General features: G+C 40.8%; 1 protein-coding gene across 1 annotated transcript in view; it reads left to right on the top strand.

The window, feature by feature from the left end:
• ank1b (ankyrin 1, erythrocytic b) overlaps positions 1-16875 on the top strand; it is a 251906-nt gene that overhangs the window by 82826 nt on the left and 152205 nt on the right. Inside the window, exon 2 of the mRNA XM_062031115.1 lies at positions 12839-12940. Coding sequence (XP_061887099.1) covers positions 12839-12940 — 102 coding nt within the window. The remainder of the gene's footprint in view (positions 1-12838; positions 12941-16875) is intronic.

Genomic DNA, 16875 nt, shown 5'->3' with positions numbered 1-16875 from the left:
GATTATTCGCATTGATTGAGGAGTCTGCTACCGATGCAATCTAATCGCTCACTTGTTGAACCGAATACTCGGTCGCATCGGTTTATCGTTCACAACCCTAGTACAGTAGCATCGCTAACCCAACAAGGGACTCCTCCCAGTAGCTCCACTCACTCGGCAGTTGACTTTATGAATTTCTTTAATAAGAAAATTGAAGTCATTAGAAAGGAGATTAAAGACAATGCATCCCAGCTACAACTGGGTTCTATTAACACAGATACGACTGTATATACGACGGATACCGCCCTCCAAAATAGTCTCTCTATTTTTGATGAAATAACATTAGAGGAATTGTTAAGATGTGTAAATGGGACAAAACAAACAACATGTTTACTTGACCCATTTCCTGGGAAACTTATCAAGGAGCTTTTTGTATTATTAGGTCCATCAGTGCTAAATATTATAAAGGTATCACTTTCCTCTGGCACTGTTCCCCTAGCATTCAAAAAAGCGGTTATTCATCGTCTACTCAAAAGACCTAACCTCGATCCTGACCTCATGGTAAACTACCGGCCGGTGTCCCACCTTCCGTTTATCTCGAAAATCCTCGAAAAAATTGTTGCACAGCAGCTAAATGAACACTTAGCGTCTAACAATCTCTGTGAACCTTTTCAATCCTGTTTCAGGGCAGATCACTCTACGGAGACAGCCCTCGCAAAAATGACTAATGATCTATTGCTAACGATGGATTCTGATGCGTCATCTATGTTGCTGCTTTTTGATCTTAGCGCTGCTTTCGATACCGTCAATCATAATATTTTATTAGAGCGTATCAAAACACGTATTGGTATGTCAGACTCAGCCTTGTCTTGGTTTAACTCTTATCTTACTGACAGGATGCAGTGCGTCTCCCATAACAATGTGACATCGGACTATGTTAAGGTAACGTGCGGAGTCCCCCAGGGTTCGGTTCTTGGCCCTGCACTCTTTAGTATTTACATGCTGCCGCTAGGTGACATCATACGCAAATACGGTGTTAGCTTTCACTGTTATGCTGATGACACCCAACTCTACATGCCTCTAAAGCTGACGAACACGCCGGATTGTAGTCAGCTGGAGGCGTGTCTTAATGAAATTAAACAATGGTTGTCCGCTAACTTTTTGCAACTCAACACTAAGAAAACGGAAATGCTGATTATCGGTCCTGCTCAACACCGACACCTATTTAATGATACCACCTTAACATTTGACAACCAAACAATTACACAAGGCGACTCGGTAAATAATCTGGGTATTATCATCGACCAAACTCTCTCGTTTGAGTCACACATTAAGAGTGTTACTAAAACGGCCTTCTTTCATCTCCGTAATATCGCTAAAATTCGTTCCATTTTGTCCACTAGCGACGCTGAGATTATTATTCATGCGTTCGTTACGTCTCGTCTCGATTACTGTATCGTATTATTTTCGGATCTCCCTATGTCTAGCATTAAAAGATTACAGTTGGTACAAAATGCGGCTGCTAGACTCTTGACAAGAACAAGAAAGTTTGATCATATTACGCCTATACTGGCTCACCTGCACTGGCTTCCTGTGCACTTAAGATGCGACTTTAAGGTTTTACTACTTACGTATAAAATACTACACGGTCTAGCTCCATCCTATCTTGCTGACTGTATTGTACCATATGTCCCGGTAAGAAATCTGCGTTCAAAGAACTACGGCTTATTAGTGATTCCCAGAGCCCAAAAAAAGTCTGCGGGCTACAGAGCGTTTTCTATTCGGGCTCCAGTACTCTGGAATGCCCTCCCGGTAACAGTTAGAGATGCTACCTCAGTAGAAGCATTTAAGTCCCATCTTAAAACTCATTTGTATACTCTAGCCTTTAAATAGATCCCCCTTTTTTAGACCAGTTGATCTGCCGTTTTCTTTTCTCCTCTGCCCCCTCGCCGGGTTATTCCGGTTCCGGTGACCATGGATGAGGTGCTGGCTGTCCAGAGTTGGGACCCGGGGTAGACCGCTCGCCTGTGCATTGGTTGGGGACATCTCTGCACTGCTGACCTGTCTCCGCTCGGGATGGTCTCCTGCTGGCCCCACTATGGACTGGACTCTCACTATTATGTTAGATCCACTAAGGACTGTACTTAGAGGGGGGGTTACCCACATATGCGGTCCTCTCCAAGGTTTCTCATAGTCATTCACATCGACGTCCCTTATGTGGGCTCTGTACCGAGGATGCCGTTGTGGCTTGTGCAGCCCTTTGAGACTTTTGTGATTTAGGGCTATATAAATAAACATTGATTGATTGATTGATTGATAGCTCGTTCAAATATGCATGAAAACACTCCTAAAAACATTACACATGGGACGGTTTGGTATGTATGAATTGTTTTAGCTTTATTGTAAAACTTACAAACGTTGCTTGGAGTGATGAATGAAGAATCCTTTCGAGCAGAAACTCTTTGGGAGAATATGCTTCCAGCGCGAAACCGGAAGTACATTGTCAACCCGCAGCACCTACAGTGAGCAAAGTGAACAATAACACACGTTTTAAGTGTCTGTCGGTGTAATATGAAAACTGATTGTTCAATACAAAGTGTTATGGCCGTAAGCAAATAAAAATCTATAAATCAGCCACGCCGTTTCGTAAGGCGTAGGGTTTAAAGCGTTGGAAAAAAGTAGCGGCTTATAGACCAGAACATATGGTAGCTTCTTCTGAATTATAAATGTTGTCACAATAGTTATGTGCACATGGACACATTTAATCAGAGTAATAGCCTAACCGGAAATAAAAATGCTTTGTGTAAACATGCCATTCGGAATATTTTGACCCGATCACACGCGTTCGGATCAAAATTTCATTCCGATCAAGACGGATGGTTAATGCCGAAAGTCATTCAGATTGTTGCGCATAAAAACACAAATTCGGGTTCGAATTATCCTTATTGCGCATGTCTTTGATATCAGTTATACTTTTGTGTTAGAGGTGGAACTAAATGTAGTAGTCTCGGAATGAAACGATTGTCTTGCTGCTGTCTCCCCTCATTCAACATGTACAGACGTAGCGTTATATACTATTGAGTTTGTTGGTCTAAAACGAGACTAGCAAAAACAAAAGTATGGTATGGATTGTCAATGTAACAATAAAAGAAGGGATCCAGGTTTTTGTCTTAACGAGCTGTTTTATTCACGATATTACATCTACTCCAAGTGCTAACTGCTAGCCTCATACACATAAGCACAATGTTGAAACATGAAGACGCACCATAACCCGTACATAATCACAACATAAAAAGCCCAAAACAGCTACATTTTAAAAAGAGAGATAAAACAAAAGTAGTGAACAGGAGGAACAAATTATAAATACCGTGATGACGTCGGACAAGCAGAAATGCACAAAGCCATGTTTGATAACAGTGGAAGTCTAATGCTTCTTCAGCACCTGCAGTAAGCGAACTTGTCCAAAAGATTGTGCCGTAGCACAAACAATAACACACCTTTCCATTTATGTTAGGTTCTGCGCATGTCAAAGTAAAGTATTTCGATTTCATGTGTGATGCATTAAAATGCAGGTCATAATCAGATAATATGTTGGATTCTCACGTTAAAGGGGAACTTCACTTTTTGGGAATTTTGCCAATCATTCACAATCATTATGAGAGACAAGAACACACGTGTTTTATTTTTTCAGGATTTTATAGATGATAAAAAACGCTTGCAAAGATGCGGCTTATGGGAGTCACCGTTGTAGCCTTCAAAACAACTTAAAAACCCACCGTTTTATATACACACTGCAAGTCTATATATAATGTAATAAAAGACATGATCATAACATTATGTAATATGTACAATTTGTTTACCGTATTTTGATCATTTTAATCAATGCCAGAACAAATTCTTCGGCGCATTTATTTCCGTTTCCATAGCAGCGCATGTCCGACTTCCAAAACGCTTGTGTGTGTGTTCTAATCATGGCAGACTTGGTGACAAACAACGAAGACGACTATTTTTGGACAAATGAAGAATCACAACCTTATCTTTTTTAATCTATATTTATAAAGGATGAACTACTGCTTTTAGAAGCGAGCACGAAGGAAGAGTGAGACCTTGGAGCAGACGGAAGCCGATAGATTGAGGTGAAAGGGAATTGAAGCTGCAAAATGTGTAACTTGAAGCCAAGCTATTTCGACCTAAATGGCATCCATCCATCCATCCATCTTCTTCCGCTTATCCGAGGTCGGGTCGCGGGGGCAGCAGCCTAAGCAGGGAAGCCCATACTTCCCTCTCCCCAGCCACTTCATCCAGCTCTTCCCGGGGGATCCCGAGGCGTTCCCAGGCCAGCCGGGAGACATAGTCTTCCCAACGTGTCCTGGGTCTTCCCCGTGGCCTCCTACCGGTCGGACGTGCCCTAAACACCTCCCTAGGGAGGCGTTCGGGTGGCATCCTGACCAGATGCCCGAACCACCTCATCTGGCTCCTCTCGATGTGGAGGAGCAGCGGCTTTACTTTGAGCTCCCCCCGGATGGCATAGCTTCTCACCCTATCTCTAAGGGAGAGCCCCGCCACCCGGCGGAGGAAACTCATTTCGGCCGCTTGTACCCGTGATCTTGTCCTTTCGGTCATAACCCAAAGCTCATGACCATAGGTGAGGATGGGAACGTAGATCGACCGGTAAATTGAGAGCTTTGCCTTCCGGCTCAGCTCCTTCTTCACCACAACGGATCGATACAGCGTCCGCATTACTGAAGACGCCGCACCGATCCGCCTGTCGATCTCACGATCCACTTTTCCCTCACTCGTGAACAAGACTCCGAGGTACTTGAACTCCTCCACTTGGGGCAGGGTCTCCTCCGCAACCCGGAGAAGGCACTCCACCCTTTTCCGGGCGAGAACCATGGACTCGGACTTGGAGGTGCTGATTCTCATCCCAGTCGCTTCACACTCGGCTGCGAACCGATCCAGTGAGAGCTGAAGATCCTGGCCAGATGAAGCCATCAGGACCACATTATCTTCAAAAAGCAGAGACCTAATCCTGCAGCCACCAAACCAGATCCCCTCAACGCCTTGACTGCGCCTAGAAATTCTGTCCATAAAAGTTATGAACAGAATCGGTGACAAAGGGCAGCCTTGGCGGAGTCCAACCTTCACTGGAAACGTGTCCGACTTACTGCCTAAATGGCATGCTTACCCATAATTAACCGGGAAAAATGTCCCCGGCCAGCTGGACCAAATAGACTACTGTCCAGTGAGTGACTCACACTTTATATTGATCATGATACAGGCAGCACTCATACGTGTATCATGACAGACAGCATACTCTGTCTGGCTAGCTGTGTGCAAACAAAACATGAAATGTGGGCTAATACTTTACAGATACTGTAATATGATTGTTCATGTTTTTCAGTCAGTACAGAATGCTCTTGTATCGCATTCTATTGTGCATTACAAACTCAAACGCGTTTCGTGCTGACGTAGAAGGTAGCTTATCTCTTGCCATAGTTAGCTTCTACGGCTAATACCGTAGCACGCCGATGTGTTATTACGATAGAAAAGGAGCTCCTCAGTGTTCGCTCTTACATTAGCAATATCGCTACAGTTTGGTTATTATACAGGTTACGGAACGTAAATTAAGTATTTTTTTTATGGTTTTTGAATGCATTTTAAAGTGATTCGGAGGAATTGATTGCTACCATTAGCTGCATTGCTAGCCACCAAGAACGAGCCGATTTTTATACGTTACAAAGCGAGAAGCTTTTGTCTTCTTGTCTCTAATAATGAAAATAATGACAGTGAACGGTAGGCAACATTCCCAAAAAAGCGCAGTTCCCCTTTAAACAATTGTGAAAGCATCAAATTATACGGTTCATGCAGTTTGGTCTGAGCTTGCATGGAGTTTTGGAAGCCTCTGTTAGCTATGTTTTTTTTTTGTAGTCTGGCTACGTCTTGCCGTCATAGCAAGGTAGATGTGAAATTGGATAAAGTGGAAAATGCTCAAAAAGTGTCAAAATGTCAAACAAAATTTGCTGTTGGCCCAGTCCAAGCCACCCGAATCGCTATCACAGGAACGTAACTTGTATATAGGCGGAGGACCTCCTGAAGAGCTTGAACTAGCCATAGGCAGTATTCTTTTTGGAGTACTTAAACAAGAGTGGGTACCCTACTAAAGTGTATTTTGTACCACATGTGTAAGGGAGTGTTTACGTTGTACTGTTTTGTAGTGTGTGTGGCTCTGAAAGCAGTGAGTGTGTTTGCTTGCTTGTTAATCAGTCTTTTGTGGTAGAAGTGGGGATTTGTTCAAATCCATGATGGTTCATTACTGTGGTCCTTCTCCTATTGTTTGGTTGCCAAGACCAACATCCATTGGGGCTATGCACTTACTGTTAGTATTTGTTGCCAATTTATCTTCATGTCATTTATTATAACGTCGGGCCATAGTATATCAGACATCACTTTTTTCTACGTATTCTGTTCCGTTAGTCCTTTAAGGGCTATATTAATAAGTGCTATCTGTACAGATTAGCAAACAAGAAACATTAAATTACACATGCACATTTCTTAGCTTTTATCTTCCTTTTAGCACCTCCTCGTGCCTTCTATTTTCAGACTTAGACTTAGACTTAGACTTCCTTTTTATTGTCATTCAAATTTGAACTTTACAGTACAGATAAGAACGAAATTTCATTTCATTAGCTCATGGTAGTGCAGGATAAAAAAGCAATAAGGTGCATCTATAAATAAATAAATTAGGTTACCGTACAGATAAATATATTGCACTTTTTCACATGCGTCCACGTTTATGGATGTATGTTATATTGTCTTTTTTTATTCCAGCGAGTTAATCCATTTTGGGGGGAGTTGAGGGGATTTTTATGATGTGATGTAACATGTCAGCACTGACATGTTACAGGCCCCGGCTTGGGTACCTGGTTACAGCTTATATAGCACATTTCTTAGCTTTTATCTTCCTTTTAGCACCTCCTCATGCCTTCTATTTTCAGCAGTGACACACCATCAGGTCAGTGTAGTAACGATCCCTATAAGAGACTACAGAATGTGGCTCTTAAATAAAGGGACGGTGATGTTTGTACTGGCTGTGTTCACTGTATCCCACCAGCGATTTTTGTCTAGTATATCAGCTGTAAAGATGTCATATTTGGAACATTTTGTGTGTTTATAAGAAACTGTAATACAGTAGTACCTCAACCTACGAGCTTACCTGGTTCTGTGACGGAACAATTAACCCAGAACACTTGTCAACATCGCCCATTGAAATGAATTGAAATCAAATTGATTGGTGGTTGCCCTCCTCTTCCCAAAACAGCACACTTTTACCATGTAACATGCATTTTAAAACTTAAAAAATAAATAAATTAATGTCTAAACACAATATATTATAATGTAATAATAACAAATACAGTAGTTTCATGAAGTAATGTAATAATATACAGCTTGGAACTTGGAAAGCAGACTTCTGGTACTTCCTTTGAGCTGCTTCTCTGTAATTGTCATGGATACATTTATTAATGTATTCAATGAATATAATCTACTTCTTATTTTCAGCGCTGTCCTTCACGCTCACTTTCTTCCATCCTGTTGTTGGAAAAAAATAAGTTATATTCATCTTTAGCTATAAGATAATGCTAGTGAGTAAGACCGGATGTTTTGATCAGATCATCACGTGGGTTGTTTGTGACATTTGCTTCGACAACTAATGGCTGTATGCTTGCAACTTAAAGCATAACAATTAGTTAAGTGATTCCGGTTAATTATAGGTAAGCACTCCATTTATGTCGAAATAGGTTGGTTTGAAGTGCGACATTTTGCAGCGTCGAGTCACTTTCACCTCACACTATCGGCTTTCACCCTCTTCTTTTTGCTCGCTTCTAGAAGCAGCAGGTCATCCTCCATAAATTCAGATTAAAAAAGATAAGGTTGTCAATGCTCCTTTGACCAAAAATAGTTGTCTTCGTTGTTTGTTACCAAGTCTGCCATGATTAGAACACACACAAGCGTTTTGTATCCGGAATTGCACATTGTCGGATGTGCGCTGCCAAGGAAACGGAAATTAGTTTAGTTTCGGCAATGATTAAAATGACAAAATACGATAAATATTGAACATATTACGAACATGTCTGTTACTACATTATATATAGACTTGCAGTGTGTATATAAAACGTTGGAGGTTCTGAAGTTGTTTTAGAGGGCTCTGAAGGCTACAACGGTGATTCCCATTAGCCACATCTTCCAAGCATTTTTTTTATAATCTTTAAGATAAATTAAAAAAAGACATATCATAATAATTGTGAACAATAGGCAAAATTCCCAAAAACTGCAGTTCCCCTTTAGTCTATAATCTCCATCCATCCATCCATCCATCCATCCATCCATTTTCTACTGCATGTCCCTTTCAGGGTCGCGGGGGGCGCTGGAGCCTTTCTTAGCTGCATTCGGGCGGAAGGCGGGGTACACCCTGGACATGTCGCCACATCATCGCAGGGCCAACACAGATAGACAGACAACATTCACACTCACATTCACACCTAGGGCCAATTTAGTGTTGCCAATCAACCTATCCCCAGGTGCATGTCTTTGGAGGTGGGAGGAAGCCGGAGTACCTGGAGGGGAACCCACGTAGTCACGGGGAGAACATGCAAACTCCACACAGAAAGATCCCGAGCCCGGGTTTTGAACCCAGGACCTTCGTATTGTGAGGCACATGCACTAACCCCTGTTCCACCGTGCTGCCCTAGTCTATAATCTCTCTTCACTTAATTGTGATGGGTTTGTATGTCTTTGTTTTATTTTATGTAATGCATGAGAAAAAGGATAAGCCTATTTAGACCAAGGAATGACTTTAAATGGTTTGAGACTGGAACGGCAACAGTTTGATGTGTGAAGTACTTGAGTGTAGTGTTGTTTGTCATGTCATACTGAGATCTTAAAGGGGAACTACTCTTTTTCGGAATTTTGCATGTCATTCACAATTCCTATGTTAGACAAGAACATGTTTTTCTTTTTTTATGCATTTTAATTTGTTGACTACGGCAAGTACAAGGTGGCTAACAATGCAGCTAATGGGAGTAATCCCTTGCACACATAAAGCCTTCTGAAGAAACATCCAAAAACCACCAACAGAACTCTATTTACATCTCGTGACCTATATATTAACCAAGTATTTGCTATATTGTCATTATAAGCGCTAAGGCAGACAAACTACTTTTAGCATTGCTGCGATCACAGAGAGAGCTTACTAGCTAAAGCAGCTATTGACATAATGAGCTGCCGCTGCTGCATCACTTCTGAATTGGTCAAAGTTAATTATATATTACAAATCATGCCTCTCAGTTGTGTAGTAGAAGGTGGTTGCCATAAACCGAGAAGTTGGTCAAATTTGACATCCAAAACCCGAAGATAGCGGAAAAACACGAAAATATGCTAATTTGCGCCCACTTTTACATTTAAGCGTGATATGACCACCCATCAGTCGGTATCCCAGTGAGAGCAGACATTGTACAGTAAAGGCAAATTTACTAAGATCCTAATACCATGTGCTAAACAGCGTGTACAATCTACAAAATTGTGTGTACTATTAGTAAGGGTGTTGCGTGTGATTTATTAACACTGCGTGTACAATTGTAAAGTGGTGCAGACCGCCTTATTAAAAAAGGATTTTGGGTGTATTAAACGGTGTATTACCACAGAGACACTCTCATTTACTGCACATTCATGTTATCATGCTCCTAGCTGTGGCGTTTTACTATGTTTTCAAACATGCTGGAGACATGCACTACATTTTATGGGCATTTTAGACACAGTTCAAAATGCATCTACAACGGAACACACTTTTTTTCTTTTGTTTTTCAGCGTTGAAGGTGCGCTCGTGGAAGAAAGGCTGCACTTACTTTGCTCAAGACGCATAACAATGCATACTTCAAGATGTTGTTATCATATGGGAGATATGTCAATAAAATATAAATGAAAAAACAAACAACATCAAAAGAATGCCAGCAGACACCAAAACGCATCAGTTGAATTTGTTTTAATCAGCCCCTTAAGTCACTCAGCATGCAGCTATAAAATGATAAAAAGATGCAGCTGAATAGACAATGTCTAATATTTTTTGTTTCTGACAAACCATGCAAATATGTTGACACACATGCGGTATAGCTCGGTTGGTAGAGTGGCCGTGCCAGCAATTTGAGGGTTCCAGGTTCGATCCCCGCTTCCGCCATCCTAGTCACTGCCGTTAGACACTTTACCCACCTGCTCCCAGTGTCACCCACACTGGTTTAAATGTAACTTAGATATTGGGTTTCACTATGTAAAAGCGCTTTGAGTCACTAGAGAAAAGCGCTATATAAATATAATTCACTTCACTTCATGTATGACAGAGGATTCTCTGCCAATCGTCTGTTGTTGCCACGCAAACACCAATCCTTTCTCATGGCCGTGTGTATGTCAGGTGCAAAATAAAACACTAAACAGTGCTCGCAAAACATTGTGCATGATGTATAATATGTTTGCATCTTCTTCTCCCATTATTGTGGGCGTTTTGATGATCAGCATATACAGTATTCTGCATGTTAATGGAGGCCGAGGCGCAAAATGGATTGCACGCCTTATTCTGCTTACTTAACAGACAGATATCCTCTTTACACAGTAGATCAGCTTTGCGTGCGGTATCAGGTTTGCACATGTTTTAGTTCACGCAAACCTTTAGTAAATCAGGCCCTAAGTGTTTGTTTTATTATGTTCGTAGTCGGTATATACTGTTTAGCACTTAGCAATACTGCTACATTATGCTTAGTGTTTAACTAGTGCTAGATCTGTTTAGCACTCAGCAACAATGTTGCTCATTCTCCTTTTATTCAGGTTCAAAAGTACAAGGTTCTGGATCATCATTTGTCCCAAAGTAGTCTTTGTTGCTCATGAAGTAAGTCATGACTTGTAGTAGTTGTTGTTGTTGTTGAAGGAAATAGCAAATGTTGTGATGCGTCTTTGAAATCAATACGCCACCATTTTCTTAAAATCACCAAAACATTTAAATATTACATATTATGAATGTTCCTGCTACATTACATATATACTTACAGCCTGTATATAAAACACTGATGGAGGTCTTTGGATGTTTTTAGGGTGCTCTATAGGCCGAATAGAGCGAATACCATTAGCTCCATTGTTAGCTGACTTTTGCTTGCGTTTATTTACAAGTTAGAATGCATAAAAAAAGAAAAACATACGTGTTCTTGTCTCACATAAGGATTGTGAATGAGAGGGAAAAAATCCAAAAAAGTGCTGTTCCCCTTTAAAGCAGGCTTTTTATGGCCATAAACAAAATTTTGCTTGTGGCCCCTTTTCGGTCTTGAATATTACTGTACTCCACTTTTGATTTTCGAAGTTGCTAATCAAATTATAGTAAACCCTCCAAGTCTTTAAAAATCACCAGTCATTGAAATAGACTGAATAGACTTCAACAAGGTCGGAGCCTTTCTGATAATGTCGCCCCTGCTAGTTGTTGCTAGTGGCATAGAATGTTTAGAGCAGGAATGCTAGGTGGTAGCACAAGGTACAAGAAACACATCTAGCTTAGGGTGTTTTTTAACAGATATTAAATTATATTAAGTAGGAAAGAAGAGCGGCGCAATTGATCTTATTTGTTTAAGGATGCAGTCTAATGGAGTACCGTACTTATTGCCGGAATGATGTGATGTAAGAGAGAAATTCCCCTCAGGATCAACAGCTCAAACTGAAACGTAATGATGCTGCTGAAAGGAGAAAAGGGTCGAGAATATGGCGCACAGTATTTCCACTTGAGGCTATCTGAAACCTCTCATTGAGCAGGTCAGATGTGTCACGTTATTGGCTGTTGGATGAATGCAAAAGTAGGCGTGCAAACACACTCGGAGACACAAAGCACATGTACTCTCCTCTGAGATCAGGCAGACAGCGCGCCTCGTGGCGGACGGTGTGCTCCGATATGAATGTCTGCCTTGCTGCCTGTGTGGGCGACACTTCATTGTAAGAATTTTTACACCAACTATTTAAAGTAGGGATGTCCGATAATGGCTTTTTTGCCGATATCCGATATTCCGATATTGTCCAACTCTTAATTACCGATACTGATATCAACCGATACCGATATATACAGTCGTGGAATTAACACATTATTATGCCTAATTTGGACAAACAGGTATGGTGAAGATAAGGTCCTTTAAAAAAAATAAATAAATAAATAAATTAAGATAAATAAATTAAAAACATTTTCTTGAATAAAAAAGAAAGTAAAACAATATAAAAACAGTTACACAGACACTAGTAATTAATGAAAATGAGTAAAATTAACTGTTAAAGGTTAGTACTATTAGTGGACCAGCAGCACGCACAATCATGTGGGCTTACGGACTGTATCCCTTGCAGACTGTATTGATATATATTGATATATAATGTAGGAACCAGAATATTAATCACAGAAAGAAACAACCCTTTTGTGTGAATGAGTATAAATGGGGGAGGGAGGTTTTTTGGGTTGGTGCACTAATTGTAAGTGTATCTTGTGTTTTTTATGTTGATTTAATTAAAAAAACAAACAAAACAAAAAAACGATAATTTTCGATATCACAATTTAAAGCATTTATCGGCCGATAATATCGGCAGGCTGATATTAGATAGATAGATAGATAGTAGGACATCTCTAATTTAAAGTGATAGTCACTATAATAAATTAGTTAACCGAAATCCAAATACAGTATCTCAAGGTCATATTGGAAGATGACTTGTCTTATTTCCTGAGTTCAATCAGCGCGGATTGTTCTGATGCATTGTTCCCATGTTTGACAGTCATCTTCTGTGTTCATTGCAGGCCGATGCAACCACCAGCTTTCTGCGTGCAGCACGATCAGGCAACCTGGACAAAGCTCTGGACCACATCAAGAATGGAATAAACATCAATATAGCTAATCAAGTAAGCACTTGCTTGTTTTAAAAAATTTAAATTTTCAACTCCACGGTTATTAGGACTTATGGACTTATTACTATAAGTCCATTTTGTATGGTTATTGACTTGCAAGCCAGGGTATTTTGACACGTGAAAACTGGACCAATCAGCCACCCGAGTAAGACCCATATATATATATATATATATATATATATATATATATATATATATATATATATATATATATATATATATATATATATATATATATATATATATATATATACCGTTCAAAAGTTTGGGGTCACCCAAACAATTTTGTGGAATAGCCTTCATTTTTAAGAACAAGAATAGACTGTCGAGTTTGAGATGAAAGTTCACTTTTTCTGGCCATTTTGAGCGTTTAATTGACCCCACAAATGTGATGCTCCAGAAACTCAATCTGCTCAAAGGAAGGTCAGTTTTGTAGCTTCTGTAACGAGCTAAACTGTTTTCAGATGTGTGAACATGATTGCACAAGGGTTTTCTAATCATCAATTAGCCTTCTGAGCCAATGAGCAAACACATTGTACCATTAGAACACTGGAGTGATAGTTGCTGGAAATGGGCCTCTATACACTTGACATGCAAGATGGCGGCGCTTCAAGGCAGCGGCTTCTTGCGAGCGCTCCTGGAAGTCTAGACCGATTTGGCAAAAACACCCGTCAATTCAGTCAATTTCATGGCTGGCTCACAGCGTGTTCACTCCGTGATCACTTACGACCGACTTACGATTCTGGATGTGGAGAGATAGGGCCATTTTGGGCTGAAAGATGCGTGTACGGTGGACCTACTCGCTAGCTTGGGAATTCTTCGCGAGCTACATCCAGCAGTGGCCTTTGAAGCAGCGGCATCCACTACCAGCGGAGACCGTCAACGAAAGAGATGTAAGCGATGCGCTCGGAAGCAGAAGCGGGGGTGTCGGGCGGGGCTAACAACAAAGCTAAATGCGTTGTTGTTAGCGGGGCTAACAAAAAAGCTAAATGCTAATCCACAAAGAAGCGCTAATTAGGAGTCTGTTAAGATAGAACTAGCCAGCGCCAGGCTGGATAATCCCTGCACACATAGCAATTCTCTTAGAATAATATACAACTCACATAATGTTTTTTCTGCGTCAGAGGTGGACATGCATTTTACTGAGGTGGCAAACAATCTAAAAATTCCTGTCATATCAATTCCTAGATATGGTCGAAATTATTTAAAGTGCACTACGCATAATAAACGTAACATTATTAATATTGCTACTACGGATACTTTCAACAAAAACTCCTCAAAACAGCCCACTACCTATAATATGGGCTTTTTAAACATAAGGTCATTGTCTTCCAAAACGTTATTAGTTAATGAAGTCATCAGAGACAACAATCTTGATGTCGTTGGTCTAGCCGAGACCTGGCTCAAACCAGACGAATTTTTTGCGCTGGGTGAGGCGTCTCCTCCTGGCTATACGGGAACGCATATTGCCCGTCCCATTAAAAGGGGTGGGGGTGTTGCACTAATATACAACAAAAACTTTAGCCTTACCTCGGACCTAAATAATAAATATAACTCGTTTGAGGTGCTTACTGTGAGGTTTGTCACACCGCTGCCTCTGCACCTGGCTGTCATCTACCGCCCCCCAGGGCCCTATTCGGACTTTATCAATGAATTTTCAGAGTTCGTTGCTGATCTAGTGACGCACGCCGACAATATAATCATAATGGGAGACTTTAACATCCATATGAATACCCCATCGGACCCTCTATGCGTGGCGCTCCAGACTATAATTGATAGCTGTGGTCTTACACAAATAATAAATGAACCCACGCATCGCAACGGTAATACGATAGATCTAGTGCTTGTCAGGGGTGTCACCACCTCTAAAGTTACGATACTCCCGTACACTAAAGTAATGTCCGATCATTACCTTATAAAATTCGAAGTTCTGACTCATTGTCAACAAACTAATAATAATAATAATAACTACTATAGCAGCCGCAACATTAATGCTGCCACAACGACGACTCTTACTGACCTGCTGCCTTCGGTAATGGCACCATTCCCAAATTATGTGGGCTCTTTGATAACCTCACTAACAGCTTTAACGACGCCCTGCGCGGCACCATTGATAGTGTAGCACCGCTAAAGCTAAAAAGGGCCCCTAAAAGGCGTACCCCATGGTTTACAGAAGAAACTAAAGCCCAGAAATTATCATGTAGAAAGCTGGAACGCAAATGGCGTGCGACTAAACTTGAGGTTTTCCATCAAGCATGGAGTGATAGTTTAATAACTTATAAACGCATGCTTACCTCAGCTAAAGCTAAATATTACTCAAATCTCATCCACCTCAACAAAAATGATCCTAAATTTTTGTTTAGTACAGTAGCATCGCTAACCCAACAAGGGACTCCTCCCAGTAGCTCCACCCACTCAGCAGATGACTTTATGAATTTCTTTAATAAGAAAATTGAAGTCATTAGAAAAGAGATTAAAGACAATGCATCTCAGCTACAACTGGGTTCTATTAACACAGATACGACTGTATATACGACGGACACTGCCCTCCAAAATAGTTTCTCTCTCTTTGATGAAATAACATTGGAGGAATTGTTAAAATGTGTAAATGGGACAAAACAAACAACATGTTTACTTGACCCAATTCCTGGGAAACTTATCAAGGAGCTTTTTGTGTTATTAGGTCCATCAGTTTTAAATATTATAAACTTATCACTTTCCTCTGGTACTGTTCCCCTAGCATTCAAAAAAGCGGTTATTCATCCTCTACTCAAAAGACCTAACCTCGATCCTGACCTCATGGTGAACTGCCGGCCGGTGTCCCACCTTCCGTTTATCTCGAAAATTCTCGAAAAAATTGTCGCACAGCAGCTAAATGAACACTTAGCGTCTAACAATCTCTGTGAACCTTTTCAATCCGGTTTCAGGGCAAATCACTCTACGGAGACAGCCCTCGCAAAAATGACTAGTGATCTATTGCTAACGATGGATTCTGATGCGTCATCTATGTTGCTGCTTCTTGATCTTGCCGCCGCTTTCGATACTGTTGATCATAATATTTTATTAGAGCGTATCAAAACGCGTATATTCGATGTCAGACTTAGCCTTGTCTTGGTTTAACTCTTATCTTACTGACAGGATGCAGTGTGTCTCCCATAACAATGTGACCTCCGACTATGTTAAGGTAACGTGCGGAGTTCCCCAGGGTTCGGTTCTTGGCCCTGCACTCTTTAGTATTTACATGCTGCCGCTAGGTGACATCATACGCAAATACGGTGTTAGCTTTCACTGTTATGCGGATGACACCCAACTCTACATGCCCCTAAAGTTGACCAACACGCCGGATTGTAGTCAGCTGGAGGCGTGTCTTAATGAAATTAAACAATGGATGTCCACTAACTTTTTGCAACTCAACGCTAAGAAAACGGAAATGCTGATTATCGGTCCTGCTCAACACCGACATCTATTTAATAATACCACCTTAACATTTGACAACCAAACAATTAAACAAGGCGACTCGATAAAGAATCTGGGTATTATCTTCGACCCAACTCTCTCGTTTGAGTCACACATTAAGAGTGTTACTAAAACGGCCTTCTTTCATCTCCGTAATATCGCTAAAATTCGTTCCATTTTGTCCACAAGCGATGCTGAGATCATTATCCATGCGTTCGTTACATCTCGTCTCGATTACTGTAACGTTTTATTTTCGGGCCTCCCTATGTCTAGCATTAAAAGATTACAGATGGTACAAAATGCGGCTGCTAGACTTTTGACAAAAACAAGAAAGTTTGATCATATTACGCCTATACTGGCTCACTTGCACTGGCTTCCTGTGCACCTAAGATGCGACTTTAAGGTTTTACTACTTACGTATAAAATACTACACGGTCAAGCTCCTGCCTATCTTGCCGATTGTATTGTACCAT

The sequence above is a fragment of the Entelurus aequoreus genome, linkage group LG21 (genome assembly GCF_033978785.1).
Source record: "Entelurus aequoreus isolate RoL-2023_Sb linkage group LG21, RoL_Eaeq_v1.1, whole genome shotgun sequence".
NCBI lineage: Eukaryota > Metazoa > Chordata > Actinopteri > Syngnathiformes > Syngnathidae > Entelurus > Entelurus aequoreus.
The sequence above is the reverse complement of the archived record's forward strand: the minus strand, read 5'-3'. Positions and strand labels throughout refer to the sequence as shown.